At 40.5% G+C, this 21,926-nt stretch overlaps 1 protein-coding gene across 4 annotated transcripts in view; it reads right to left on the reverse strand.

Moving 5' to 3' along the window:
* Positions 1-21,926, reverse strand: part of LOC131433157 (protein tramtrack, beta isoform) — a 53,722-nt gene that overhangs the window by 21,690 nt on the left and 10,106 nt on the right. For 2 of the 4 annotated variants that reach the window (XM_058600002.1, XM_058599999.1), the window contains exon 2: positions 4,202-4,492. In XM_058600002.1, the coding sequence (XP_058455985.1) occupies positions 4,202-4,339 (138 nt within the window). In that variant the 5' untranslated portion in view covers positions 4,340-4,492. Of the gene's footprint in view, positions 1-4,201; positions 4,493-4,677; positions 4,796-21,062; positions 21,449-21,926 lie in introns of those variants that run through there. The other 2 variants (XM_058600000.1, XM_058600001.1) reach the window with 2 other exon arrangements.

The raw sequence follows: 21,926 nt of genomic DNA on the forward strand, positions 1-21,926 counted from the left end.
TCCTATATAAAGAAAACTAAACCAATCCCATGCCGTCATCTAGATTCATCCACGAACAGATTGAAGAGTAATACGTTAAATCAATGCTTACATCAAACGATTCTAACTGACATCGAGTATCCTTCCATTCGCGGTGGAATAACTCATTTGACTGATTAGCCTGCAAAAAGCGAAGAGAAATTTTCCTAACAACAGGTACCATCAAAGGTGTTTTGTAATTTTTGGTGCAGCACAACAAAAAAAAGCATTTTGGTGAGATTTAGCTTCATGTCACTCTTCTAGAAACAAACTGGAATAGTGTGAAGCTGATTCGGTGGACTTGAATCTATCAAAATTTATGAAATTGGATACCTCTTAAAATGATACGAAATACTGGTATCTGTGCCTGTTACTTAATCGTGATATTAGTGGCCAAATAGTTTTAAAATATAGTGAAATAAAACGGAATATTTTTGCCTTTCTCTATAGAAAGGTATTAGAATTGCTGGAAAAACCGACATTCGAACGAAGCCTCGGAGACCCATAGTGTTATATACCATTCGACTCAGTTCGACGAGATCGGAAAATGTCTGTGTGTGCACTTTTCGAAGATATTTGAACGCACTCAATTTTCTCAGAAATAGCTGAACCGATTTTAACAAACTTGGGCTCGTTTGAAAGCTACTGTCGGGCCATTGATCAAGTTCAAAGATCAAACGGCTGTGACTTTTGGTTCCGGAGATATGATGGTAAAAGTGACGTAACCGACAAAACACGTTGATTTTACCGCCTTATACATATAAGGGTGCCAATATTTTGGGATCACCTCTAATTTCGTAAAGCGCTGGTGCTCGAAAGTTTAAGCACATCGAAAAATGTCCTCATGCAAAATTTGAGCTAAATCGGAAATGCGTAAGGGATTCCGCCCGGTGGTTAAGGTTTGAAAATTTTCGATCTTGAATAAGCACCATACCCAAGTAGCAATTCGCAACTAGTTCTGATACGACAAAGTCCAAACTATGTTGAAACAAGAGCACGAATATGTTTTTTATGTTAAACTGGTTAAAACATGGTGACAGCAATGTTTCATCATAACATAACTAGTTACGAAATAGTTATTTAGGTTTCCAATCATAACATCTTCGTGTCATATTGAATTAAATATGATTTATAAGCTATCGTTACTTAATCCAAACATATCTTTAATCACAACTATGCTTCTAGCTACTAGTTGAAAATAAGTTTATTTGACTTCAATAGTAGCAACCCGTAACTAGTTTTGATACCACTTAACCCAACTGTGTTGCAACAAGAGCACGAACATGTTTTTATGTTATACTGGTTAAAACAAGGTGACAGCAGTGTTTCTTTATAACGTAAACATTGAACTAACTATCGTTTGTAAGTTATCGTTACTTGATTCTAACATATCTTTAATCACAGCTATGCTTTTAGCTACTAGTTGAAAAAAGGTTTATTTTCCGTTGCGAAACCATTATAAATACGTAAGCGTATATGTAAATCGTTACTGTGAATTGATGTAGTAATAACTTAGATATTATAAGATTATAACATATAATTTCTTCATTGATTCAGATAGTTATCGGTAGGTTTTCCCAACGTTATGATAACGAAAATGCAAACAAAACAACCTTTGTTGGCTTGAATATGGCGAACACAATATGGAGTCTCAAGAAGTGTATGAAACATAAAAAAAACCAGGATATTACTTGTTTCAAAACTACTTTTTGCCGAAAATAGTGAAAGGCAGAATAGTCATTTTTGTTCTATGCACTGTCATAAACACGAAAAAATAATATAGGGATTGAACATCGATTGTGATAATATTATAATTCTCATGATATATGAATTTAAAATGATGAGAAATCACTCTACTTGGAATAATTTTGAGCATTCTGACCATAGGGTTATTTTGTTGTTTATTTTTTATATCTTTATAAACAGATTTTGATTGAAGGCGCATAAAAAACAGTTAAGTAAAATTGAATTCCGCTCGACAGTTTTTGGATCGTTGTGAAATTTGTACCTTGTATCAAGTTTGTGATTTAAAGTACTCTTCTGCTTTTTTATTGATGATAGAAAAGTATTCTGGATTTATTCAATGTTTATAATGTCGATGGTGACTAAGTTTCAACTAGTTTACTTGAGAACAAGTTATTTTCAAGTTATGAAAAGATAAGTTATTTCAGTATGGCATTACAACGTAACGACAACTTATTTTTAGCCGACTTAATAACTAGTAGAAACTGCGCTTTTTGAGTCATGCAAGTGGTTAGATGTTAGTAACAATCACTCAAATATCTGGTTGCAAACTAGTCACAAACACGCTAGCGTAACAAAAATTGTTACTTGGGTAGGGGGAAGTACATGATATTTGCAAAATCGAAAATTTGTTTTGATGCCGCAACTCTTAAAACTGCATGAAACGTCAAGATTTAGTGTCATCTCGAAAAAATTTTTTTTTGGAAAAATCAACTTTCTGGGACTTTTGATATTTTTTCTAATTCCCAAAAAGTCGATTGTTTCAAAAAATTTTTTTTCGGGATGACACTAAATCTCGACGTTTCATGCAATTCTAAGCCTTTTGGCATAAAAAAAAGTGTGGTGATTTTTCAAGATCTATGAAAATTGCACTAAGTGGACTAAGAAGGGTTTTTTTTATATTTTAGATGAGCTTCACTCACTTTTCTCATATAAAACGGCAACGTAAATACCAAGCGCTTGATTGGAAAAACGATACCGAGTATGTGACATAAACACTGAAGTATGCTTTTGTGAATCACTCGAATCAATCTGAATTAATTGGTGTCAAAAATAAGCCAAAATTAGTGTCATAAATTATTTCATAAAATGATAAAAAATTCATGAGACTGCTTCGAAGAAAGAGAAAGGCATTATCACACCACTAGGTGGATTAAGAAGGTTTTTTTTCTTTTTGAATCAAACCCAACAATTAATTTCGCCGTGTTTTGTACAGTACAATTAGAAACTTCCTTTTTGGCAGGATTTAGCTTCATGTCACTATTTCAAAAGCGTACTGGAATAATACATCAATTCGGTGAACTTGATTCCATGAAGCTGCCCTAAGCTTCGCACAATCTAAATTTTTCGGGTCAGGAAGAAGTGAGAATTCAGAAAGGCAAATAAAAATTTAAGTAAATGAAATGCTTGAAAAGTTAATAAAAAAAGAAAACTGCACCGGATACCACTGTACAAGCTCTTATGCATGACACGAGGAAGATGTTATTGAGACTTTTATTGAACAGTTTCCAAAATTTGGTCTAATGTACACATCGTATGTATGAAACTGTTTAGAAAATTTGGTCCCTATCCGATTTATGCATGACATGTCACACTAAATTAACAGTATTGTCATAATTGAGTGTTCAGGTAGGTACTTTAAAGCTACCTATCAATTTATTATTTTAAACTTAATTCTCGTACGGATCCTGTCGTTGCAGAATGTCAGTTGGAATCTACGTACATAAACTGAATCTCTTTTTCTGTCTATTCGAAAACAACCAAATCCGAATGTCCAAAACTGAAGATGGTAGTGTCTTATTTTAGTAAAGTTCGTGAGAAGCAAATTTACTGTTGAAATACTTATTTTTTGCTAAAATCTTGCCCAACAATAAAACAAGTTATTGGATAAATCTAGGACGCAGCTAATGCTGCGAAAGTTTGCCTGTTTCCAGTCAGTAAATTTCATTCAATCTCAATTTGTTCACTTGAAATACACGATCCGAACGAAACGCCAAAACCGCGTTCAATTGTCCTATCGCCCGGTTGTTGTCCTGGTTGGTTGGGACGCTTATCTCGGGTAGCGCGGTTTTGTGCTTATCGGTAACACAAGCCCCGCTCGCACAAGCAAACCCAGTGACAGAAGATAACTTCGGAAAGGCACCCAAGTGGCCTGAGACAGAGACTGATAACGCAGTGCGTTCCCGCGGCTAGAGGAGTCCTTTTGCTCCTCTTGTTCACTCGCTAACTCAACCAGCGTTCCAATCTGCGGTGGTCTTATCTGTTTGTGGCTATTTTCTCTTATCAGGAGAATTGATTTTCTCCTGTTTCTAAAATACGTTGTGAACTGCGAGGAGTACGTCCTCTAGAGTCATGTGAGCAGAGCTGCTCGACGGTTCCAGCGATGATTCAGTGACATTATTATTGATAAGAGAGGGTTAGTGATAAACTAGGAACTTACCTTGTGTGCCTTCAGGAACTGTCCTTCCACAACCAGTGTGACATCGATGAATGTTCCTGCGTGCAGCAACTGATCGAACACGGACAGTAGGTTCGTCTGGTGATTGTTCCACCGTAGGCAAAATCTTTGGGACGACATTGTTTGATGATGATTGTTCTGTTTTAGCTAGTATAGTACGTTTAGTTTATTGCGACGTCACCCGACGTCGTCCTTCGTATAGTGACTAAGGTTTGCTAGCGTTCCCACCTGAACAGGTGATTGTTTCAGTCGAGTTAAAACCGGAGTCTTCTCCTGTAAATGGAAACATTTCGAGAAGAAGAAAAAAACCCATCATTAGTTTGTTGCGTAATATTTCTCCGTGTCGGAACAATCCTACGGCTATTTACTAAGAGCTAGTTAAAAATTCCCTTCGAAACCAGTCTCGGAATGAACAACCAAATAATACACATGTATGCGCTTGTTGGGAATACACCCACTTGTTATCTATCTGGCTCTGCGCTGCTGACTACCATCGAGACCCATTCATCCATCTCTATCCATCCGCCCATCGCGTGCCAGGGCCACGGGCTTCCACACATGTAACCAGTAACCACAACGCATTCTAATGACATGCAAACAAGCAGGCAGACAGGCAGGTTGTTAGCCAGTCGTTCTCGTAGTGGTATTGAGTGGGGCTCAGAACCACGCACTTCTTCGGGGAAGGTTGTGCTCTACGGAACCGACTACGGTAACAGGTTTTGGTTTTCTCTATCAGAACGTTTCGGTTTCGTAAATTGTGGTTCTCTGGGACATTTGTTGACACGTTACAAATTGTTTTTTTCACAATTAAACTGCGGTTCACGTTTGTCATTCTTGACTTGCATTGTTTCGGACTACTGCGATTAGATGAGATAGGATTTTTAAAAGCGACTGTAAGGAGAGTTATGACGTCTCAATTAAAAAAGTTTCATCTACAATATTGGCAATTACAGTTTTGATGTCACTGGCAAAAAAAACTGATGTCACTTTCTTTGCAGTCACTCTAGATTTCGTTACTGCAGAGAGAAATTTAATCATGCATGGGAGCTGACAAAATTTGAGGAAAATCCACTTTTTTTATCAAAAAATTGTGTTCAGTGACGAAACTCATTTCTGGTTGAATGGATACGTCAACAAGCAAAATTGCCGCATCTGAAGTGAAAAGCAGCTAGAAGCATTGCAAGAGCTACCAATGCATCCCAAAAAAGTCATGATGGTGTTTTACTATTTTTAAGTTCTGTCTCATAAGCGCTGAAATTGTGCGGGGCCACTAAAGAAATAACTTGATTGTCTTTGACTATAAATTTATTGTTGCCCAGTTTCTCGCAAGGCTGGCCATAGTGAACAGCTTTCTGGCAATATTGCCAGCTGATTGTCGTAGATGACCAGCGATTAACATAGGAGCCTTGTGTCCTAACCAAAAGAGATCATGCACGCGGGCTTATATGAAACCATCTTCCATACACACTAGTATGCTGTACTTTATGTTTTCTTGTTTCAAATAGTGCACATTGTTGTTGTCTTTAGTGAATACAGTTACTTTACATTTCTACTGGAATTGAATGTATACAACTATATCCGCTTAATTCAGTTGAAGCAAATACACTTGCTTTAAATTGAAATGCATTTGGTCATTAGGTAGCTCTTCAGGTTTTGAAGTGAATATCGAATGAACATTCACTGTTGGAAATCGGCAGCATTGTTTAGAAAATGAGGTTGTAGGAGCAACAAGTACGTGAATAAGATTTTTGAGAATCCTTCCATGTCTCATTATTGCATAGCTCAATCACTCAAGTTGGCGGTTCAGTACAAGGGGCACTGATCTTACAAGCCTGTTGCCGTATGTTCGAGTCCCGATCTGGAAGAATTCTTCAGTATAATCTCCATCTAGAGCGATACACTTGACCCATCGGTCCTCAAACATTTTGATGCCCTTTGAAAAATAAAAAAAGATTTGTCAAGGCCTTCAAAATAGGCTGCCGTTTCTGCCATGACCTCAGCATTCAACGAAAATTTCTTTCCCTGGAGAAACCTTTTCATGTTTGGTAACAGTAATTAGTCGCCCAGTAATCAGTCGGCCAGGTCTGGAGAATACGGGGGATGATGCACCAATCCGCAAATCATTCAAATCATCCTGTTATTCAAACAATAGTGGACAATAGACTGTCATGAAATTTGATATCGGGCCATCTAGAGGCTTGTTCTCATCAAAAATATACACTGTTCGAATCTATTTATTCAGGCCCGGGACTTTTCATTACTTGTAATATTCATGGCATGATAGTTTTCCTCTTTAATTTCATTATCTGCCGTGACAATACTCATTTCACACAAATATATTTTTGTTCTTAGAAATAGAAGTAGGTAATATCAGAGAGATAGCAGCGAGATTAACGTAGAATTGTATTCGAGATATGTAATAAGATTTTGGGGTTTGAAAATAATCATGTTTCTGTTGCTGATATTCTAAGATTTCTTAATATATTACGTAAATTCTGAGACTTCGAAAAGAAATCGTTTGATTCGTAGTGGTTCTGGAAAGAACCATTCGTCCAAGCAACCGTCAAAATAATCATTTGAGTCAACAGTGATATGGAACTTCAAGTGACTGTTGGAAACCGTCAAGTGCCGTATTAGAGGCCGATATTATTTATTTGATGCAAACTGCACGGAACCAATTTTAAAGTTTCGGGCGAATAAAAAAGCAAATTAAACCTATTACTGTTACTGAATCTTCTTGATACCATTCTCCGTGGAGGAGAATTATCAAAGCTCTGATACAAATGTACTGTTTCGAAAATGATATCGAAAGAACAAAAAGTGCGAGTAAATAAAAATTGTAAAATTTATAAGAAATCCGTTTATGTCACATGGGTCAGGGTCATTTCGCCGAAAGTCATTTCATCGAAAGACATGTCGCCGAAACGGCCATTTCACCGAATAGTACAATTGTCCTAATATTGCATTGGAATTGATTTCAATGAAAGATGATTGTGTTTACACCCGTTTTGGTGAGCTACAATCGTGCTTATGAAATATCTTATACATAAAATAACTGATAAATTCACTTCCCTGCGGCGTTTATTCCAGAACGACTACTCTCTTAATTGATTGATCTCTCAGATTGTTTCATAATTCTCAGAACGGAGTTTCCAAGAATACTTGTTTACTTTATCAGCTACTAAACATCAAAGCATTTGCTTGCATTCTACTAGGCAAATGTTTTCGGTATTTTCCGTTGGAACAACATTGCCATCTCGTTTTTGTTCGGGTGCTGTCCGACCTCGCTTCCGCTCGTTTGGACCTGAGGAAACCTAGCTTTCAGTAGAGTGAGCAAATGAGGCGGTTATAGATTTGTTTGCGAGAGACCGCCGCTTTCGACGGCTAACTCCGCCAACAAAAAATATTTTTGATGAATAACCAGAATTTGTAGAAATTATCCTTTCGACGAAATGTCCTTTTCGGCGAAATGACCCTTCTGGCGAAACAACTTTCGCCGAAATGACCCATTCGATGAAACGACTTTCAGCGAAGTGTTCGGTGAACGACTTTCAGCGAAGTGTTCGACAGTAATTAGTATTTTGAAACGCTTTCGCGATCGATTGAGTCTCGATTGAAAATTAGGATTTGGCGACAAGCGAAACCGATTACTTCAAAAAAAAAATCATTTTAAAATTCCCGCGCTTGTCCAATCGGTAAACTTTTATTCTCTCAATGTTGGCAACACTTTTATACACATTCTGTTAAATTTTGACGCATACCGTACGATTACTTTTTGTTTGGCGTCTATACAAAGAAGTTGAAAAACTTTCGTGTGGCGATTTTTATAATGGATGAAAATTTAGAACAACGTGCGTGCATCAAATTTTGTGTTGCTAATGGATTTAAGTGTTCCGAAACGTTGAAAATGTTAGAAAAGGCCTTTGGTGAATCGTGTCTAGGAAAAACACAGGCATACGAGTGGTATAAACGCTTCAAAGGTGGTCGTACAAGCTTGGATCATGATGAGATCCCTGGCCGCCCAACAACATCTGTTACTGAAGAAAACATTGAATCGGCGAAGCAAATCGTGTTGCAAAATCGTTCTGTATCGATTAGAGAGATTGCTGTGTTGTTGGGCATCTCTTATGGATCAGCCGAACACATTTCAACAGATGTTTTGGGTTTGAAACGCGTCGCTTCTCGGCTGGTGCCAAAAAGCTGAATTTCATTCAAAAACAGCATCGTGTTGATGTGGCAGTTTTTGGCCAAAAACTCAACCAATATCATCAACCAAGCACCGTACTCTCCAGATATGGCTCCGTGTGACTTTTTCCTCTTCCCCAAACTCAAATTGCCATTGCGGGGAACGCGTTTTGAGACCATAGAGACCATAAAAGAGAATTCGCTGCGTGAACTAAAGGCCATACCTTCGGCGTCCTATAAAGCTTGTATGGAAAATTGGATCAAGCGTTGGCATGCATGTATTGCCGCAGGAGGAGAGTACTTTGTAGGCGATAATAAAGAAATTTATTTAGAATTGAAATTTTGCGTTTTTTCATAAAATTTCGGTTTCTGGTTCTGAGTTTCATAGCACACTACAGCGTGCCAAAGTCGACGACCATTACAAGTCCATAAAGTTGTCGAAATTCTCTGAAAAGTACATGGTTTGGCAGGCTATTTGAGGTTGTGGGTTGAAGAGTGGAATTTTTAGCTAAAAATGTTTACGCCAATGAGTGTTTTGCAAAACGGCTACTACCGGGTGTCCCACGAAAAAATTCGAATTTAAAAAAAAAACGGTTTATCTATCCGTTTCAATGATTATACATTTATTTGAAAGGTTGGCTCATGAAATTTATCTATGAAAAATGTTTGGATTCAACAGGACGGCGTTCTGCGAACAATCTTTGAAAATCGAATACACTGAGGTCTTTTTTTATGCGATTTTTTTACGCGACTTTTTTATGCGAATTTTCAGAGTTATGCGTTTTTTTTATGCAAAGCTTCAGAGTTATGCGGTTTTTTATGCGAATTTCCAGAGTTATGCGGTTTTTTTATGCAAAGTTCCAGAGTTATGGGATTTTTTTATGCGAATTTCCAGAGTTATGCGGTTTCCCTTCTGCGTTTTTTATGCGAAGTTTCAGAGTTATGCGGTTTTTTTTATGCGAAGTTTCAGAGTTATGCGGTTTATTTATGCGAATTTTCAGAGTTATGGGGTTTTTTTATGCGGTTTCCGTTCTGCGTTTTTTATGCGAAGTTTCAGAGTTATGCGGTTTTTTTATGCGAAGTTTCAGAGTTATGCGGTTTTTTATGCGAATTTTCAGAGTTATGCGGTTTCCCTTCTGCGTTTTTTTTATGCGAAATTTCAGAGTTATGCGGTTTTTTTATGCGAAGTTTCAGAGTTATGGGGGTTTTTTATGCGAATTTTCAGAGTTATGCGGTTTCCCTTCTTTGGTTTTTTTAATGCGAAGTTTCAGAGTTATGCGGTTTTTTTTTTATGCGAAGTTTTAGAGTTATGCGGTTTTTTTATGCGAATTTTCTATGCGGTTTTTTTATGCGGTGCGTAAATTCGCATAAAAAAGACTTCAGTGTAGTCAGCAAAAATGGGGAGACTGCGATTTGCCACCGCTGGATTATTTTTTTTGGGAGCGGTTAAAGATGAATGTTACGCCAACCTTCCAAAAACAATTGTAGACCTCAAGCACGAAATTCAAGTTGCTATTGATGACATAAGGCCAGAAACAATTGAAAATGTACTCAACAATTGGGTAAATCGAATTGGCAACAGCCAAGCCAGGCCGTGGGGGTCATTTGAACGAAATTATGTTTCATAAAAACTTGTTTTCTGTGTTGATTTGGTGTAATTTGGCATCTTGCCACTACGGTAAAGTGACTCAGGATTGGTATGCGGGATACAAAGTCATCACCACTACTCTGAACTATTGCAATCTTTCGAATACTCCAGAACTTCATACGATAGAATTATATCGAGGCAGTGAGAAGTAAAGCCGTAAAATTTGAAAGGATAAGCAAACAATGAGAAAGAATTTTACTAAACTGACTGACGATTAAGCACATTGAGGTAGAACCAAACGAAGGATCCTAATCGAAATAGGGCCGTTCTTCGAACGCGTAACCGCTTTTTAATGACATTTCTATCACCGTTTTAACCTTGAAAACGAATTTCCTTCAAAAATCGTTAAAACATAACATTCATCTAACAGATCCGTAATCGTGGTCAACCGACGACACCGTTTTAGCGCGTCAGTGGTCGTTTAGTTAGCAAGACAAAAAAATATATATATTCTACTCGATCCGAAATCCGGTTTTTTTTCGTCCCTTTCCAGCCAAGGCAAGAGTCATATTCTAGTAGCGCTCGGCCATCCTCACCCAAGTGTCAAAAGGATGATGACAAAAAATGTCCAAAAAACGAAAGATCCAAGGTGATAAATAGCCTTTAAAGGACAGGGACCAACACCAGCAACAACCAACCGACCGAACGAGCGAACGAGCGAGTGGTGTAACTAAACAAACAATCAGTGAAAAATAAGCATAGCGTTCAAGGAAAAAAAAGGGGCTCCGCCACTGACAGAAGTAGATGACCAAAGCAGCTCATCTCCAAAATTATGGCGCGTTATGGATAGCTGCAATTACTTCATCACGCCGTTGTTTGTCTACTTTGTTCGGCTGATTAAATACTCATTATTCTCGCACGCTCAGCCTGGGCGGTGGTTGGTTGCAATATTTAATCCACAAGGCGTAAACCGGATCAGTATCTGATCGGCCGGTACGATAAACCAGTAGTAGCCAGCCCTCTGTCCGATCGTGACCTTCAAGCTCGCAAACCTGTCAAACTGATTACACACTGAACCTGATCCCGAAACCATCAATAAATGATGCAAAATTCCACGCAGCGGAAGAACGCTGGGAAGCATCGGCTTCGGATCGGAGCCATCGATGAAGGTTGAAGCGAGCGGCCAAAACAAATTCAGCCGTTTATTTTTTTTTTTATTTGCCTACCTCCGCTTGTATACACGTCTGTTGGGGTCCAGCTTTCAGCGTGCGCGCATGCGCGGCAAAATCCACGCGATAAGCCGCACACGGCAGCAGCAAGAGACTCCATTAAAATAAAACGCTAAATTAATGACGTAATTTGAATGGGATGGATGGTGCTCGGGCAGCAAGTGCCGTGTGTGGGTTCTGCATTGGTTGGTTGGTTGGTTGGTGGCTGAGGAAACACATCAGCCGGCCGGAGAAGGCTAGTTCACGCATCCGCGGAAATTAGCTTCTCGCGGTGCGACTGAGGGGGGGGGGGGGATTGTGATTCCGATGCGGCGAATGAGTGCGATGATGCTGTACCCGTGAACAGCCGCTTCTTTACAGTTACATCATAGTGTGTGCGAGAAGCGGTGTGAGGCTGACTGATGATCGTCAATCGGAGTTTTTTTTTTATTTTGCTACTCAATGGCCTACGGTTGTGGAACTGTGAGTGTGATGATGATGATGCTGGCTTGCCGGTGTTGTGTAGAGCGCAGCAGTCTTGATGGTGTTCGATGCACACACCATCGCCATTCGGAAGGTGGGTGGTTTCTGCCGAGATGAATGATTGCCGGAGCATTGTGTGCGCGCTGCTAACTGACGAACGGTCGGATGGACGCGACGGACGACGGCGGTGGCAATTGGCGTACCGGAGGAGGTTTCCGCTGCTATCCGTCGTCGTTGTCGTCGTTCAGTTTGGAGCTTTCCGAGTAGCACTCGTCGGCACAGGAGAGCAGTTTGAATGTGCACATTTTTTTTCGTATTGTTCTCCATCCCGGCTAGGGGTTTTTCACTCTATTGCACCGGAATGGTAATTGCTTTTTTATATGGGAGGGATTTTTTCTTCTCTAAAATGGATGCACGGCATTTTAGTGGTTTTCAGCCTGACACGGAAACTGGAACGCAATTGTCAAGAGCATTGCGAAATATTGCGATTACGGCGGAGAGTGAAACGACGGTTGTACGTGGAAGTGACGAGCAGATATTGGAATTTGTCCGACTGGTGAGGTGTGAACAAGACGAAAATTACAGCTTGATATAAAGTTCTATGCCAGAATATTTATCTTTGGTAGTGCAAGAACAGCCTACACCAGATGTCGGCCTCTATTCGGTAAACATCCTACGTGCTAAAACATAACAAAGTCAAACAAACGCAGTAAAGTTGTGTACGCTAGAGGATAGATTTCGGTTACTTTTCAAGCGAAACAGAAATCAACTTGTCACTACATTGAGTTTTTTTAAAGTTAGACAAAACTTTTTGTTAAATAAAAATATATACTTTTGCCACACCTAAAACAACGAATACTAAATTCAAACATTTGTCCTGAGTCAGCCCTAGAGCCGAACACAGACACACACACACATCTAGCGGGCTGGCAAACAACGGAGTATCCTACCCCGTCGCAGTAGCTCGTGACCTAAATATCCAGGCGGCTGCAGTTAGAAGCAGCAGCAGCAAACAGCAAGCGGTGACGGTAGAGCAACAACAACAACAAAAAAGATGGATGAAAATTTACGCGCTGTCATAGGAAAACGACGATAACATCGGAATACTCATCACAGAGTCAAGTAGCGCTATTGCTGCTGCTGCTGCTGCTAGGCCCCATCAATGGGTCTGTGAGTTCCGTCGTCCCACTCGGGCAGTCAGCACAGAGACGAGTCGAGGTTGACTAACTGCGCACACACACAGGCACAGAACCATTCGCGATGCCGTTCCTATCCTATGTACAGAGACATATAGACAGACATAGATTTCCACTGTCATCAGGCAACAGCAACAGCAGCAGCAGCAGCACCGGCACGCCACTAACAGCGGAAGACGACCATCAGGCCGTGAGATACGTGCACGTCCGTCCCCACCGCGACGACCCCACTCGTTCCCAGTTCTGTTCGGGAGCGGCCGATGTGCGATGAGGCAACTTCCGGAAATGCTACATTTAATTATAGTCGTTCCCTTTCCTCTCCTGCCCGTCGTTCACCAGCACCAGCAGCGAGTCGTCCCCATTAATCCTAGATGCCCTGGCGGGCCGAGTCCCGCCGCATCTTACCCCAACTGCTACTCCATTCTATTCGCAGGCCGCGACCGTCGAATATTTTTTCCCTAATGGCGGATATTGGCTATGCACTAACACATCCTCAGTTTACCCCGTTTTTTTTTTCTCATTTTAGCCGATCTGGCGGGGAGGAAAAACACAAAAGACAGGAAGAAGTCGATGCGGTCCGGTCGTAAAAACAGAGTCAAAGCAGCAATTGCGCATCCAAGCATGCCCTGCCCTGCTGTTGCTGCTGCTGCTCACTATTCTTCTCTAACGCTAGATTATGGGGCGGCGAACAATCACAGCTCCGGCCGGCGGAGCCTGCTTCGTTTTTGGGTTCTACGTTTGTAGCAGGCCGCGACGCGGCGGTTCGACGATGGGATGATGATGATGGGAAAATAGGCACCCTTGCTTCATTTGTGTTACGTGTGTGTTTCCATTGTTTCGCGAACCTGCAAGAACACGCTGATTCGCCTCGCGGATGGTTCCTGCGCAGTAGCCGCCTGTCAGTCCGACCACCGGCGAGGGGGAATCGAAACGAGCGATGCGAATGAAGGGACGAATCCTGTTAGGCGTGGATTTACTATAATGATGATGGTTATAGTCACCCCTTTCTGGATCGAGCATCTCCTGCTCGACGCGCACTGGCCACATCCCTTAAAAGGTTGGCATCTCGAAAAATCCATTCAACCCCATACACGCACACCAGAGCAGAAAAGAAGCAGCCTGCCTGGCAGCTAGCAACAATCCGCCATATTTATTTTTCCGCTTCCTTGTCTCCTTGCCTGTCGGTTTCGCCTATCTCCGCCCCTCGCCGGGTTAGAGTTTCATGAGCTCCTGCCGAGTTGCCAAGTTGGTCGTTTTCCGTCTTCTGTCTCTCATCCTCGGTACGCTCGTGTTGTTTTGTTGGCTTGTATAGTCTGCTATTCGAGTGGCCTGTGAGATGCTGCTGCTGACTGGAGCGAATACGAGTAAATCATCATAAAAATCTCCCCTCTAATGCTAGAGAGATCCCTCAACTCCACACCGCTTTTGCCTATCCAAAAAGGTTGAACAACATCCTCTGAAAACCGCCAGCACATAAAACTGAACACGGCACCATCGTTGGTCGTCGTCGTTGTCATTCTATCTGCCGTATTGACTTCTATTTGCGGTGTGAGGGGCGGCTTCCAGGGTGCGCCAGGAAGCGAAGGAGGATAGGGGGAGGGGGAGCAGAGATCCACGAGAGGACAAAAACGAGCGAGCACTGAAACGATAAAAAATGTGGAAAAATAACATTCTATCCTATCCTATCTCGCATCGGTGACTCCGCTCTCTCCTCTCCGCCATCAGAGTCTCCCTACACAATCATCAACCGAGAGCATCGAAGAACGGCAAAGAACTGACTGTATTTGTTCGCCGTCAGATAAATGGAGAAACAGTTAAAAGGGATGGCCCCACCCGAATACGGATGCTTTGGTAGATTAGGTATTGTGCGTATTGTCGTAATTTAGAAAATCGATCTCTTACGTAACCTTCCGTAATTCAGTCAGAGATACGCCCGATTGGGCCGGCCATATTCATGCTGTTAAATGGCAGGCTGTAGGTGCTGTCAGTTGCCGTTGCCATCCGATGGACGACTTTTGAATGAGCTGAGCTGCACTGCGCTGTTGCTTACATAAAAATCCTATTGTTGTAAAAATAATCACGAGAAAGAATGCTCCATCGTTCCGGCTCAAATCGAGGCCCATGGGAAGTCAACTCGACACGCTACCGAACGGACTACGCACAGACGACGGTAGGAGGTGGAGAGGAGAACAAAACAAACTCCGGACCCAAAAGCTAACTGTTGCGCTTTTTACGAGTTTTTCATTTCGTTGCACGCCTGGTATGTAGGTGCAGACCCGCCACTAGCACTCCATTCATTTCGTCCCACACCACTCGTTTCGTCTATTTTGGATTCGCTGGAAAAGGCAGCCTATAATTACCACCGTTGACAATGTGTTGGTTGTTCTATGGAACCTCCTCGCGTGCGCGCACACACAACCCACCACGTGGCAGTCTGACACATTACGACTACGCACTCGCACTCGTTGGTGCGCGCTTGCTTGGATGCATTAGAAGGATTGGGTGTGGCGTCACTCGTTCGCAGCGGATCCAGCAGCAGACGTCGTCGACTGCGAACCAAATGTCATCCGATCGTCCTTGATGTGGTGAATGAAATTTGATCTGCTCCTCTGCCCTTGCCAAGGGGATTACTTTCAAAAGCGGACGGGGACGAATGTGCCGCCGCGCTGCTGGCTGGCCTCTGCCATTAGACAAACGACGTTTACAGAATTTCGAAAAAAAAAACTAAGAAAACGAGAACATTAATCCACGAGCAACGAACGCAACGACTGTAGCGAATCAAAGGAGAAGCATTCATTTTCTTCCTTTGCGTTGCGAAAGATCGTTTTTCCCTCTGATCGGCAGAGGGGAGTGGTGCAAAAAAAGGCGTACCACATCGCGGCGAAAGGAGGAAGAGGTTATGTTCACATAGAAAAAAAAGAAACAAGAAAAAATCATGAGAAAATAATAATCTCATTTCGTGTTGTTTCTTGTGTTGTTTTTCCCAGAGCTCGCTTGCTTTCCTCGGTAGTCTCCTCCTCGAACCGCCGTTCACTCGCTTAGAGTTTATTTTCTTCTTCTTCTTCTTCTCCGTCTGTTCATCCATAGAGCAGCAGCCGACTGTGGCAATCTGTTTCATCCTTTCCTTTCCTGCGATGAAACTATTTCGAGCTGTCTTTGGAAATTAGGAAGCTAACGTTGCATAACTGTGCTTGATGGGAAGTGTACGGACGGCTCCGTCAGCCACGGTTGAAGCATGGGAATTCTGGAAAACAGAAACGTGATGTGGCTTAATTATGCTCGATTTTCGAAAGGAAACTGAACCGGCAACGATAGGAACGAAAATCATTCACAACTGTGCCCGTTAAACGTGTTTCTTATCACACGGCCGAGTCGTCCGAGCCACCCAAAAAAAAAAATGGCACCAATGTCTGTTTTAGTCCGGAAACCGCAAAGCGTCCTTGACAAACAATCAATTCAACGTTTGCGACAGGCAAAGAAGAAGGGAACTAAGAAAAAAAGAAACGATTTGGGTTAATCACCGAGATCATTTTTGTATGGTTGCGGTAAGTCCAATCAATGACAACGCGGAATGAAGATCGTAAGTGTTAGTTACCACAGATCTTCGAACAAGTCATCGGTCGAAAAAAAGCTTATCATCCGTTCTAGATTATTTTGGATTGCCCTGATTGTTATCGCCTTATTTCTTAGATTTCAGGAATTGTCATTGTAACCTCCAATCAATAAAACTTCAATGCCATTAGGTAGCCCTGAGTAGGCGAAGAAACCATAGGAAACAGTGCACCCGCACTTGGATTCCCCAAGGCAACCATCTTGGACCCATATTTTTTTTACTCTACTTCAACGATGTGCGTCATTCCACGGAAAGGTTCACGCTTAACATTGGCTGATGATTTAAAGCTTGTTACAATATGTTCTAGCATTCAGAATGTTACTTTCATCCATATGTTACTTTAGCCATATGGAAGAATGGGCAGAACTTAATCGTGAATATCTCGACTTGTATTAATGGTAGCAACATAATTCTTTCACCATTACATCAAAAATATGATCAGGAATTTATGATAATATTTTGAACAGTGTGAGATAACCACAAACAACTTAAAGATTAATTTTTCTCAAAATTTGAAAACAACGCGGAAAACTCTTTACTTTCGCTTGGGTTTTTCGCGCAAGGCCGACGATTTTGATGTAGTCAAGCACATATCTTCAACTGAATGCGTATAAAAGGGGAACCGTGGTCGAAAATCGATCATTTCTTTACGTGCGTTCGATGGAAGCAGACGTCATGGGAGTTAAACCTTCAACCAGCAGCGACGGATTCTGAGTCTGTTATTGGTTCTAAATTTAGTTCTTGAACTCAGGGTCCAGTTCTTTATTCTAGTGTTCTTCTATTCGGTTCTTTTTAGAACCATAATAATACTCCTAAAGAATTATGCGGAATTTTACTTTACTGTACTCTATACAACCCTTTTTGGTAGTCATGGCGAAAAACTATCTTCAAGTTTCAGAACTTAGTTCCGGAATATGGGTTTAGAATTCAGAGTTTTCGTGCTGAACTAACTCAACTCGTCACTCTCTATCACGAACGCTTTCATAAAAGGTTCTCTTCAGAGTCACCATTATTTTATTATAAAGAACTATACTGCTTATTTCAAAATTCTTAATTGCGTTTCCGAATGTTTAATGTAACTAATCTGTAATTTAGTCTAGGCGCATCGTTTAAAATTCTAGTAATGAAAGAGGGGGAAGTTGCACAATTCAAACAATCGATCAACTACCAATTCGAATTCGGAGGCATAAATAAAGCGTGTCATATTCGTATTCACGACATCCAGTTATGTCTCTGACATTACACACCCGTACTTTTTTGGTTCAAAATTAACTTTATGCATCAACGTAATCTCCATCAAGAGCAACGCAATCATTCCAGCGCCGCACTAACATTTCAATACCACTTTTATCTTTTGCCTCAAAATAGACCTCAGTTTCAGTTTCAGTAATCGCTGGGGGCCAAATCTGGCGAATACGGTGGATGGGGGAGTAATTGGAAGTTCAATTCATGTAGCTCAGAATCATCAACACGTTCTCGTTCTTGGTCTTCTCGGCGACAAGTTGCTATTTTAGAGGCTCCAAATCGCAGACAATATGAACAGCTGTACAGAACACTTTTCCATCAATTCAACGATATTACACTAACTAGAGATTATCACCCTTATTCTGAATAACGACGTATCGTTTTTTCGATCGTATTTCATTCGTATTCCTAATAAAGCTAGCAAAATCAAAGGTAGCTAGGATTCAGCCGAACCATATTCGGTCGAAAAACCAATACGTCGTTATTCAGAATAAAGACGTATAAGTGGATGTAAAATATAGGAAAACTATAGATCCATAATACTCAAAATAGAGTAAGGATGTAAAGATAAAAAGCGAAAAAGTGAGACGTAAGTCGAGGTCATGCAAGTAAACAAAATACTTCTTGTTACTAAACTTTTACTTTCCACCAGAGGAGTCACACTTAAACATCACCATCAATGCAAATCGTTCGAGTTTACCATTCGAACCAGTAAGAGTAAAGTTTTGTATAAATAGAGTTAAACATTGCAAAATGACTGAAATTTTTTAAAAAATAACTAATCTAAATTCGTTCAAAGTTCAACCAAAATTTGTTATAAAATTCTAGTAGAACCTTATTCAACACAAAAGGAAATCAATCAAAATCAAGTTACAACAGATGCAAAATTTATTCCATACTCCTTAAAAATGTATTCGAGTTTTGTTTGAAATGCTCTAAAACATTGTTTAAAATTTATTAACATACAAGAATTGTTCCAATGACAATGAAAAGGATTTAAACTTTTGTTTAAACATTCTTCAAATTCATGCACAACAAATTCAATTTTCTGGTATTTTCTCTGATCAAACTTGAAATTTATGAATTTGTTGGAATTGCGAACAATGCACTGTGATTCGAAACGGAAAATTAGTGAGACAAAAATGGCGCTTCTTTTTATGTCAAAAGGTAATTAGGGTGGTCCATGTTTGGATTGAAATTTGTATTCAAGCTTTCTCAATTTAATTTAAAAATGATTTCTCTTTAAGGAAAAGTTTTGAAAAATTATATTTTGAACAGCTTTGCTGAAAAAAAAACACACTTTCTTAGCTCTTCATTTAGTCGAGTTAAATCAATTTTTCGGAGCAAAAGTATGGTGTGACCCTTGAAAGTTAACTTTTTTTCAAATAAGCTTCCGGCAAGCTGATTATTGCGCACAATTTTGGTGAACTAAGTTTTTTTAATAGAAGCTCTTTTTCGAAAAAGTTAAGATTGTTTTTACGTAAAAAAAAATTCAATAAATGCCCGATCGATAGAAATAAATCTTAAACGGTTTCTAAAAGAGTCATAAGAGATGGAAAGTCTGAAGAGCAATCTGTGAGAGTGCTGTCATTTAAATTAGAATTTAAATAACCTGTAAAAACGTTAAACAAATCAAATAATTCTTAAATGTCATAGCGTATAAACATGCCACCTTCTGCAAAATGATGGTTTTAAAAGAGCCCTGTGTGAGTGTCTCATACATCACATTTTCGAAAAATGAGACACAAAAAAACTGTGTTTTTAATGAACAATTTTAAATCAATTTTTCTACAGGAAAAAATTAATCTTGTGCGAAATTAAATTAGCTTAGCAGCTCTTCTGAAGGCCATTTTCTTGAAGAACTGCTCACAGGAAAGCTAGAACAAAAAGAAGTTTTTTCATCAATTTTTTTCAGTTGGTTTGACGTAAAGTCGTCATAGCTAAGGGTGGCGCAAATGGTAAACGCGTTAGCATGGATTGCAAAAGAACGCAGGTTCGAGTCCTGCCTCTGGGCGTATCTTTTTCCAAAAAATCATTTTTTGTCGGTTTTCTCATTCATTTGATTTTTTCTATATATGTTTTCACTCAATCGTCGCAAAACTGAAAAGAAAGTTATTTTGTATAGGTACTTCTACAAACGAAAAAATTGTGTAACTCGTTAAAATCTAGAGCATGGAAAGTGGCTTTATCAGCAAAGCCGCTCAAAATATAATTATATAAGTTAGGTTTGCAACAAAAAAGTAGTGCAACTCCAGAAAACTACGCGTTCTACTTGAGCAGAACGTTTACACTGATAATATCTCAGACGAACAGCTTAGGGTAAACTGAGCAAAACGAGTAAACCTAGACAAATTTGGTTTGAGCTTCTGATTACGTTCGTTCAGACTGTAAAAAGCGTCAGTCAAAGAAAACGGACTCGTTTTTGGACATGCAATATTCGATGATAAAACTCTACAAACTGAGCTGCTCTGGGTTTATGTGAAAACACATTTCAGAAGGCAACCCGATAATGTAGCGCGAAACACACAACCGATGGTTTGCACGTACCGGTGAAAGCTCATACTCTGCTGCTAATCTTGCTCTGCCTATTTCCGACGTTTCGTTTCAGTAGAACTGGTTTACAGTAGTCTAGCATCAGAAGTAGAAGCAATTTAACAGAAGTCTAATCAAAATGTATTAACTGTTATCAAAACATATTCCAAACGAGTTGCAAGTTTGTAGGAAAATTAAAAATTAAATCTCGATTCTAATTTTTTCCCTATTAAATCTATTTACTCGAACGCAATAATTCAAATTAAAATTGTTTTTTTAGAGTGTAAAGTAAGTGTCTTCCCCACAACCTACTTTGGTTTTTAGCAGTCTGACTTATTGCATTCAATTTGATCCGTCGACATTGGAATCAAGTGGAATCACTTCACGATGGTAGCCCTACTTGAATAAGCATCCTACATTGCATCGATTCACCGAATTTAAGGCAGACGCACCTCCCTTTGGCTGCCGTAGGTTGGTTTGAACACCGATACTAACGTCATGCTCCCACGTTTAGTGTTTCAATCGTCAGCATTGGGCTGGGTCTAAAGATTGAATTATTGAAATTACAGTAGTTTGATTCAACAGGGTCTTATTTGACTTCAGCAACTGATGAAACATTCAAAATTTTTCATCGAAAATATGACGATTGTCACACTTTCCTTTCCTGTTAAACAACAAACACGTATTGACAATACGTGTATCCTTGAATTCACTTTAACCTTTATTCACTGCAACAACAAATGGATATCCTTACGAGGTAGTCCCTAGGAAAAAATACGCAAACCGGACTCACTTGAAGGGTTTCCGGCTTACGTTCGTGCGATTGCGACACTCGACACCGGTGCAATCCTGCAGTGTCCTTTTTCCGTCCTTGATGACCGGTGGAAGAGCTTAGCGAAGCCAACAGTGCACACCGAGCAAGTTACCATTCCGCACGAGGAAACGCAAACGATATCCACTTTAAAACATTTGTACATATATTTTTAAAACATCCGCACACAACAAGTCTGTATTGCACTTGTGGGACTCCTCTATCTCTATCTTCACCCTCTGCCATACACTGGCAGCCCCGGACTGACTGTACGGGAATTTCAAAGCACTTCAAACAAACTCTCGCTAACTCTAGGGGATACGCGGTGCAAGGATTGGGGATCCGCTTTTTTTTTTTTGCAACTGCTCCACCGAGTCGAACAGACACCAACACACTGACGATGCCCCTTGTGCTTCGATCCGCACCACTACGGGGAGCGGGAGCGGTTTGCCGTCTTCCCACATCGAAACCAAAACAAATCGCAAATCGCAACTTCAACTAGCGAACATCGCGTGCTGGTACTGGTGAAACCGTTGCTCACTGGTAGCGTGAGCAAGCCGGTTCGTGCAGTGTCTCGCTCTTCACATCACATCGTCGGAGTGACTCGCCGAAAGTCGCCGTTCTCGAGGTTACGTCAGCAATCTCACACCCAAGAAGGTTTCCGAAGAACTGTAAACCGCTCCAGGAATTGCCACGACGAAGCGCAGGCAAGCGAGGATACTTTCGTAATCACACGATCACGACGACGGCTCTCGGAAGAAACGTTGCAAAATTTTCGCCTGCTTTGTCGAATGGTTAGCGGGTACCCATCATTTTGGGTTTCGAGGCGACCCCAATTCAAACGCA

Source organism: Malaya genurostris, chromosome 2 (assembly GCF_030247185.1).
Source record: "Malaya genurostris strain Urasoe2022 chromosome 2, Malgen_1.1, whole genome shotgun sequence".
Lineage (NCBI taxonomy): Eukaryota > Metazoa > Arthropoda > Insecta > Diptera > Culicidae > Malaya > Malaya genurostris.